The sequence below is a fragment of the Odocoileus virginianus genome, chromosome 27 (genome assembly GCF_023699985.2).
Source record: "Odocoileus virginianus isolate 20LAN1187 ecotype Illinois chromosome 27, Ovbor_1.2, whole genome shotgun sequence".
Taxonomy (NCBI): Eukaryota; Metazoa; Chordata; class Mammalia; order Artiodactyla; family Cervidae; genus Odocoileus; species Odocoileus virginianus.
This window is the reverse complement of record NC_069700.1, coordinates 36134059-36143659: the sequence shown is the minus strand read 5'-3', so window position 1 is coordinate 36143659 and position 9601 is coordinate 36134059. Positions and strand designations below refer to the sequence as shown.

General features: G+C 48.9%; 1 protein-coding gene across 1 annotated transcript; it reads right to left on the bottom strand.

The window, feature by feature from the left end:
• Positions 1-3212: 3212 nt before the first annotated feature.
• On the bottom strand, positions 3213-9601 carry LOC110146954 (HLA class II histocompatibility antigen, DM beta chain). The gene is made up of 6 exons (XM_020908102.2): positions 9311-9601; positions 8165-8446; positions 6063-6347; positions 4549-4665; positions 4125-4160; positions 3213-3781 (listed from the first exon to the last, which is right to left on the bottom strand). The coding sequence occupies exons 1-6, from the start codon at positions 9363-9365 to the stop codon at positions 3768-3770; spliced, it is 789 nt and encodes a 262-aa protein (XP_020763761.1). The 5' UTR covers positions 9366-9601; the 3' UTR covers positions 3213-3767.

Sequence of the window (9601 nt, the reverse complement as noted above, 5' to 3'; positions counted from 1 at the left end):
ATCATTACCCATCTTCAGCCTTCCTTCCAGGCACCACGCACTTGCCTGTGTAACACACACATCCTCCTTTTTCTCCCCTTGTAATCTGGCTTCCTGGATCCCAGGAGATCTATGTGGTTTTTTTTTTTCAGCTCCCCATCTGAAAGAGGACAACCTTCCCTATAAAACAAAAGCCAGTAAGATTAGGGCAGAGCAAGCTTGCCTGGGGTCTCCAGAGGGGGACTGGAGGCGCTCTCATTAGCTGCCTCTCTCCTTCCTTCCCCTGGGGTCCTGCCCCTTTGATTTCCACAGCTGAGACCACACCCACACCCTCCGATGTACAGTGTCTCCTTCATAAACGGCCAGGCATAGACCAAAGCCCAACCCCAGACTAGACTAGAATTTCAGAAGAAATTAGCTTTGTCAAGCAAACAAAAGCAAGGACAGTGAATGGAAAAGTGAAAATGAAAGGATATGGCAAGGCTTCAGAGGGCAAGTTCTTAAAGAAAGTTCAGAGTTGGGTAGAGGTGATAGATTATTTACATGATATACAGGCTAATTAATTGTTATATAAAAACTGTTTCCCTTTTTTGGCTGCACTGCACAGCATTTGGGATCTTAGTTCCCTGACCAGGGATAGAACCCAAGACCCCTGAATTGGAAGCCTGAAGTCTTAACCACTGGACTGCCAGGGAAGTCCCTATAAAAACTTTCTTCAATGAAACATAAAATTGATAAAACTTGTAGGGATTTGTTTCTGAGCCTACACTCACCAATCACAGTACAGAGCACCCTACTGCTTCCTACCTTACATGGCCCAGCTCAGAGAAGAGCCATTTTGAACTCAGGAGCATTTTCCTGTCCCGTTGACTTTCTGGTGAAACTCCTTCCAGAAGAGGTTCCCTGATCACAAGGATCTTTCTGGCGAGAGCATGGAATAGTGGAAATCAATTCACTGATTAGACAAACCCTGAGCACCTACTTTTTTTTCCAATTGAAGCATAGTTGATTTACAATGTTGTGTTAATTTCTGCTGTACATCAAAGTGATTCAGTTAAACACACACACACACATATATCAGTTCAGTTCAGTTGCTCAGTCATGTCCGACTCTTTGCAACCCCATGGACTGCAGCACGCCAGGCCTCCCTGTCCATCACCATCCCAGAGTTTATATATATGCATCCTTTTTTATATTCTTTTCCATTATGATTTATCACAGGATACTGACTATAGCTCCCTGGGCTCTACAGTAGGATCTTGTTGTTAACCCATTCTATACACAATAATTTGCATCTGCCAACCCCAAACTCCCAATCCGTCCCTCTCCCAAGCCCACCTCTTGGCAATCATCCATCCATTCTCTGTATCTGTAAGTCTGTTTTGTAGATAAGTTCATTTGTATCTTATTTTAGATTCCACGTATAAGTGATATCACATGGTATTTGTCTTCCTCTTTCTGAGGAAAGACACTTTGTTCACTTTCTTCACTTTGTATAATAATCTCTAGGCCCATCCATGTTGCTGCAAATGGAATTGTTTTCTTCTTTTTTTATGCCTGAGCACCTGCCTTGGATATGAAGTCTGTGCCAACAGTGCTACCCCCACTGTTCTCCAGGCCCCCATCAGTATTGAAACCATGCAGGCAGGAAGGGACCCAACCCACCCACCACGCACCCACACAGACCACCACGGAGACGACAAGGCAGGAAGACATACTGTCTTCTGACCTCTTCCCCCAGCTCATCAGATTCTGATCCTACCGTGCTCCTACATAGACACCCACACACAGACATGTATTCTTTTTTTTCTTTTTTGGCAGACGAGCATTCTTAACCGCTTGTTCTCTGTCCACAACTTTCTGTTAGGCTAAACTCCCCCAGTACTCGTTTTCATTTCTGGTTTCTTTCTAGAATCCAACTCTCGTTCCAAAGACAATGCCACCTGGGTCCAGCAGGTGTCCCCCTTCACTGGGAATGAACAGCACCTCTCTCCAGTTCAGTCGCTCAGAGTTGCGTCTGACTTTGCAACCCCATGGACTGCAGCACGCCAGGCCTCCCTGTCCATCACCAACTCCCGGAATTTACCCAAACTCATGTCCACTGAGTCGGTGATGTCACCCAACCATCTCATCCTCTGTTGTCCTCTTCTCCTCCCGCCTTCAATCTTTCCCAGCACCAGGGTCTTTTCAAATGATCAGTTCTTTGCATCAGGTGGCCAAAGTATTGGAGTTTCAGCTTCAACATCAGTCCTACCAATGAACACTCAAGACGTTTCCTTTAGGATGGACTGGTTGGATCTCCTTGCAGTTTGGACTCTCAAGAGTCTTCTCCAACACCACAGTTCAAAAGCATCAATTCTTCGGCGCTCAGCTTTCTTTAAAGCACCTCTCTTGCCCTGTGTGAAATCCAGTCCCAAACGGTGGATGCCTTGTGGGCTCCAGGAGGAGGGCATGGAAGGGGGACCCTGAAGAATGGTGTGTTCGCCAACAGGAAAGTCCTCAGAATACAGCAGCCTAGTTACTTCCAGCTCAGGCAGACACGTCCTGTAGCGAATTTGCTGTTCGATCTTGTGCAAGCTATTTAACCTCTCTGAACCTCACTTTCATCTTGGGACTCAGAGGTAGACCACTTCCCCCTTACCGGGTGATTGTGGAGCATAAATGAGATGCAGCATGAAGCACCTGGCCCAGTGCCTACGTCGTGACAAGCACTCGAGATGTGGTCCCTTTCCCGTGCTGGTTGTAGAAGAAATAACGGCCCAGAATTCAGACCTGAACTTGAGCTCTGCCCCTTGAACCCTGACTACCTGAGGGTCTGTGTCAGAGTTGTGATGAAAATCAAATGAAAGGGAGCAAGTAAAGCACCTGGTAGGAAGCCTGGCCCGGAAAGCAGAGTGACTGCTAACAGCTAAGTTCACGGCGGTGGGCTGGCTGGGCACCAGGTAATGTTCTTGGCCAATTACAAGTATGAACTCATTTAATCCTCATTAAGATCCCTTATGAGTTCAGAAAACTGTTAACCTCCTACTATCTCTGACTCTGTGACTCCCTCCCACCAAAGTTTAAAGTCTTCTTATGAATTAGCCCTCAGAAAACAGCCCCCAGTTTGGTCGTATCCAGATGGGAAAATGGAAGGAAACACTGACTCTTCTGCTCCAGGCAGAGTGACTCAAGCCCAGCCCCTGACTGCCCGCCATCCCTCCCCAGGACCGCAGGAAAAAGCACGGAAAAAACAGGATTCCACCAGTTTATTCCTCAGAGGCAATCAACAGTGACTCACGTCCTCTGTGACACAGGGGGGCCCCCAAGAGGGTCTTTAACCTCCCTCCCCAGATGATATTCACCCCAGATATTTAGCCTTGGGCTCTGCCTATGGACAGCACCTTGGTTATGGAATATTCTTACCAGGAGTGAGTTCCCCCAAGTTACTAAGGTTCACATAGGGAAGTGAAGTGAAAGTCGCTCAGTCATGTCCAACTCTTTGTGACCCCATGGATGATACAGTCCATGGAATTCTCCAGGCCGCAATACTGGACTGGGTGGCCTTTCCCTTCTCCAGGGGATCTTCCCAACCCAGGGATCAAACCACATCGCAGGCAGATTCTTCACCAGCTGAGCCACAAGGGAAGCCGTCACATAGGGAAGACTGGGAAATTCAAAGACTTAAATAGAGAAACCATAGGGTCAAGAAGATGTGGAGGGCTGGAGGGGTTGGAGGGCCCCAGCAGTGTGCCAGGAGTTCGGATCTCCTTCTCACGTGGAGAGAAAGCTGTAGGGTTCTGCCTCTATCAATTGTGCTGACCTGCAGAAGAAATGAAAAGGAGATGATAAAGCTTCAAGCCAACTAGACCCCATCGTTCATCCCTATAACCATCCATGCCAGAGCCCTTAACACAGTGATGTGGAATTCTAGATCACCAAGCACCAGAGCCACTTTCAGACACACTTGGGCAGAAGCAGAGGGGGAAGGTCCTCCTCCTTTCTGCTCCTGATCCCAACAGCAGCAGCTTCAGTCACTGCCTCAGCCTGATCCCAGTGGACGCGCACCACCCCCGCCATCAGCGCCCTTAGCTGAAGCCGGAGATAACTCCTTCTGTCTCCCCCTCCAAGGGACCAGGAGGCACACAGACCAACAGAGACATTACCTTCTGGATAATTGGACCCCGGGAGGAAAATGTAGCCTAGGAGAAGAAAATATTTGAGTTGAGGACAGTCTTTTTTTTTTTTTCAATATTTATTAGACTATTGTTGATTCACACTGTTGTTGCATTAGTTTCAGGTGTATAGCAAAGTGAATCAGTTACACATATACCTATACCCACGCTTGTCTTAGATTCTTTTCCCATCCAGGCCACTGCAGGGTACTGAGGAGTTTTCTGTGGTTGCTATTAGTGATCTGTTTTATCCATAGCAGTGCATAGGTGTCAATTGCCATCTCTCAGTTGATCCCTCCCACCCAGGACGGGCGTGGTGGATGAACGTCTCCTCCACGGCCATGGGGGACGCCACGGGAGAACCAGTCACAAAGTGAGCAGAGGTTGGGACCGACGTTTCGGGAGGCTCACTCACCGGAGGAGGTGGCTCTCCGCCAACTGCGCAGACCAAAAACGAAGACGATGAGGCCCAGGACGAGCGTTATCAGTGACACGGAAACCTTCACCGCCTGCACAGGTGACAGCCCAGGAGCTGCGGAAACAGGGACTGAACTGCAGCCGACTCCCAGAGCTGGTCCCGGAGCGCCTTCGCTGCCTGTGACCTCCGCCCGGAGGTTCAGAGGTCTGGAGCCCGGGGCTTACACCAATCCAGGCCTGAGCAAGTGGCCTTTCTTTCCTCAAAACCCCATGCCGTGGGTCTCTGTTCCTGTGGGTCCCCAAGGAACCCCTCTCCCCAGGTTTGTACCCCAGCGTCCAGATGCTAGGACGGTGGGGTCTCTCCAGCCTTCCTGTTTTCTTCCTTCACCCCAAAGGCACCCTGACCAAAAATGAAGGGCCCCCCACGCCTCTCTCCACTTGCCTGTGGTGACAATACTTGCTCCCTTGACCACTTTATTCGAGCATTTTCCTATTAAATTCTTTCCACCTTTCCTAACTTTCTGCTGCTGCTGCTAAGTCACCTCAGTCGTGTCTGACTCTGTGCAACCCCATAGATGGCAGCCCACCAGGCTCCCCCATCCCCGGATTCTCCAGGCAAGAACACTGGAGTGGGTTGCCATTTCCTTCTCTGGAACTTTCTGCAGTTCCACGCTATCCGAGGGCTTAGGTGTCTACCTGTCCACTTTCAGACTGGCCACGGGTCCTTCCAGAACCTGACTCTGCACCCCCTCCACAGCCTCCACTTCCTGGAGCTAGTCCTAGTCTGAATCCTGTCCCCCTCCCAAATTCCTTTAACTACTTCCAGTCCTGCGGTTCAAACAGCGATGCCTTGACGCGGCAGCCCCCAAGCAAACACATCAAAGCATCTGTCAGCCTTGGCTTCCTCCCTCTGAGAGGGCAGCCCCCATCCAGTGCGGGAACTCCAAGAGGCTCCTCACTCTCCTGCGATCCTTGTTTCTCCAATTCCCCTTCCTGACCTGACAATGGAACAGTGGAAATCTGAAGATCCTAGAATATTGCATCACAATTTGGGGTTCTGAAAATATGGTTACCAAATCGACATCCTCTTTTCAGGACAATCAGGCTCCCCTCCCACCTTGCAACAAGCGCAGAACACCAACCACAGCACCATAGCAACAGCAAGGATGATTAACTCTTTCTGTTCCAGTATCCCCTGGCCCCATCTCTGGTCAACAACTCTCTACCAGTTCCTCCAGACTCACTCATTTTCAGCATCTCCCTCTCCTCCCTGTACCGTGGACCTCTCTACATCTTCTTCCCTCTGCCAAAGTATTGGTGTTCTTTTTACAACCACCCACTTGCAGTAGCTCTCTGCTTTTTTCGTTGTTGTTGGCCACGCTACAGCAGCATGTGGGGGTCAAACCTGGCCCCCCTGCAAGTGGAAGTGAAGAATCTCAGCCACTGGACTGCAAGGGAATTCCAGTAGCTCTCTGCTTTAACGCTAATTCCTCCCAGCTGCTACACACTTACTCCAGTCCTGAAGGATGAGTTCAGGAGCCCCAATATGCTCGACCACGCACGTGTAGGTGTCCCCAAAAGAGGGGGTTGTGGCCAAATGGGAGACAGTCTGGTACGTCCAGTCTCCATTGGGCTGGACGATCTTTTGGGCCCTGCCGTGAGGGAGGACCTCCTGCTCGTTCCTCCTCCATGTGATGATCACATCCGCTGGGTAGAAGCCCCACACGTAGCAGGCCAGCATCACAGACTCCCTCGTGTTAAAAGGAGTGGTTTTGGCTACCTGCACGATCGGCGGTCCTGCACAGGAGGAAAAAACAGTCACGAAGGAGGGCCCCATCTTGGCTTTTCCTCCAACCTGGTTTCTTTCCTACTTCAATGCTTCTTGGATTTTGCCAACCCACCCTCCCCGCCCTCACCCCAGGCCTCCACACATCCCTTTGAAAATGAGAAGTTGGAATATATTCCTCTGCACTCTTTCCTGTCTCCCATTCCATCCCTCCTCCTTCCTTTCTTGTTCCTCCAAAATCCTGTTTGATCCCCATAAGTAGAAGCTGGAGCTGAACTGCAAGCTGTTTCAGAAGTCATTGTATTCATTGCAAGTACATAAAAGCAAACTGTCATCCAGACTTACAGGTGGGGTTGAGCAAAAGTACAAAAACAATGCTGTCCTCAAATCTCATTGAACAGATTAACTCGGTAAAGAAAGTATTTTTTTCCTTGAAGCGTTTAAGGCATGTGTGCGTACTCAGTCATGATTGACTCTTTGCAAGCTCATGGACTGTAGCCTGCCAGTTTCCTCTGTCCATGGGTTTTCCCAGGCAAGAATACTGGAGTGGGTTGCCATATCCTACGCCAGGGGATCTTCCTGATCCAGGGATTGAACCCCTATCTCCTGAGTCTCCTGCACTGGCAGGCAGATTCTTTACCATTGTGCCATCTGGGAAGCCTGAATAGTTTAAGGGAGCAAGACTAATTTAGGACTAACTCTTAAATTTGGATGAGGGTGGACCCTATTCATCAGATCATTCATATTGCCATCTGTTAGTAATTTATTTTTCTAGGTGACCCTTCAGCTTGCTTTGGTGTCTTTCAAATAAAATCCTCAATAAAAATCCAAGATATTGTGTTAAAATGCTGATTCCCTAGACTTCATCCCTGGATATTTTTATTCAACGGATCTGCAGTAGCTCTCAAGAACTTGCATTGTTATGTTTTTATTTTAAATGTATTTCTGTTTTTATTTTTGGCTATGCCACACAGCTTTCGGGATCCTAGTTCCCTGACCAGGGATTGAACCCAGGCCCCCTGCAATGGAAGCAGAGATTCTTTACCACTGGACCACCAGGGAAGTCCCAGGACTTGCATTTTTAACAAGCACCTTCCCTCAGCAATTTCTTGAGACACAATCCTTTTTAAGATAGAGAACGTCAAGTTTGGGGTTTTGGTTTTTTTTTTACCAATCTCAAGTCATTCTTTATGCAAGTGATTAGAGAGAGAGTTTGCTTCCCTTGTGGCTCAGCAGGAACAAAATGCGCCTCCAATGTGGGAGACCTGGGTTCGACTTCTGGGTTGGGAAGATCCCCTGGAGAAGGGAAAGGCTACCCACTCCAGTATTCAGACCTGGAGAATTCCATGGACTTTATAGTCCATGGGGTTGCAAAGAGTTGGACACGACTGAGCAACTTTCACTTTCACTTTGCTTCAGAATCCCTTGGGAGGCTTTCCAAATTGTCCCATGCCTGGGCCCATCTTAGACCCGGGACACCAGAAGCTGGGATACAGAGGCACAAGCATTTTGGGGAAAGCCATTCTGGTTATTCTGACAGTTCAACCCCTGGTTGAACTTGGATCTGTCTCCTGAGATGCCCTAAATCGAAGGAAAACATTCTTATTCTCCCAGCAGAAGCTCCCTGCCTGCTCAAATATCACCCCCCCCCCACTATTTGCATTCCAACCCCACCTCTGTCAACTTCCTTGTTTCCCCCTCTTTCTACATCACAGGTCCTCCCACTTTTCTGCTTCTTTTCTGCCCACATCTCAAACCCCCTGTCAACGGAGGGAGCCTTCACGGCCTCCCCTCTCCTCACCGCCCCTCTGCTCCCCTCTCTTCTTACGTGTCCTGTGGGTCAGAGAGCTCCAGAAGGGCTGGGTGTGCGCAGCACAGTTCTGCAGACCATTGGACAAGCGCTGGATCAAGGCATCGTTACTGTTGAGGAACTGTGAGAGGTACTGGGCCAAGCCGTTCAGCACCCCAAATTCACGAGGAACCATAATGGCCTGCAGGGGATCCCAGCAGGTCAGCAAATCCTTGTTGAAGGAGATGCAATACGAGAAGTCTTTTGGATTCCCATCATCATCCAACAGACAGGTGCTTTCCACGTGTGCCACAAAGCCACCTGCAGGAGCCAGAGAAAGGGGGTGGCTCAGAGTCCCCTGCAGGAGCCCAAGCCCAAGCCCCAAGCCAAGCCCTCACCCAAGCACCCGGTGAGGAGGGTGCAGGCTTCCTGCCTGAGGCAGCATCTGCTCACCAAGCTCATGAACAGGAGTCTCTGCAAGTCCTGATTCAGGGACTAGGTGATCCTAATAGAGAAGTTCCTAGATCCTGTTTCCTCTTTACATAAGACTCAGCATGGAGACACAAGTGATGCAAAATTATTTGCATGTTTAAACACAACGATTTACCCAGGAATAAGACTTTCAGTAAGACCAATGACCGAGTGAGAAAAGGGGTCAAAGGAAAGAGTCAGGCTTGTTCTGTGCTGGATACATTATTAAATATCCATGCCACATGTGTATCTGGAGTACTCGCTATGTGCCAGACACCACGCAAGGAACTGGGGATGCAGCAGTTATCAACAGGGCAGTTATCACCTTTGCCTACATTCCAACAAGAGATATCTGTTACACAAATAATTACACAGCTTAATTACATTAAATGTGCTACACAGATAAACAAGTTTCCACTGTGCAGCTCTGGCAGCTATAGTAATATCCTGGGATAAACCATAATGGAAAAAGGATATAAAAAAGAACTATACATGTGTGTAACTGAGTCACTTTGCTCAGCAGAAATTAACACAATATTGTAAATCAACAATACTTCAATGTAAAAATATAAATTCAGAAAATTGCTACAAAGCTACAGTACAAAGTGCTGTGGGAATATATAATAGGGAGATGGAGTGCGTTGGGGTATCCAAATCCAGTAGCAAAACGGAACCCCCCAATCCAAAGGAAGCAGAGGAAGGGAGCGTCCTTACCTGCTCCGGTGCAGCCCAGGCTGAGGCCCAGCAGCAGTGGCAGGAGGACAGTCATGCTCTGCTCTGGGGAGACACGGGGAGTTCGGTCCCCTGGACCAGCTCCAGGGGCCCTGGGTCTTCGTCTACCCCAGAAGTCCCAGCCTGGGTAGGGAGATCCTCCACACACTAAGTGGGAATGTGATATTGCCCACGCCCCTTGATGCTCTCTTAATGAGAGATTTGGGTCTATTAAGGCCCGAGATACTACTAAACCTGTTCCTTGCCAGATCAACTGAGCGTCCCAAACAGAAT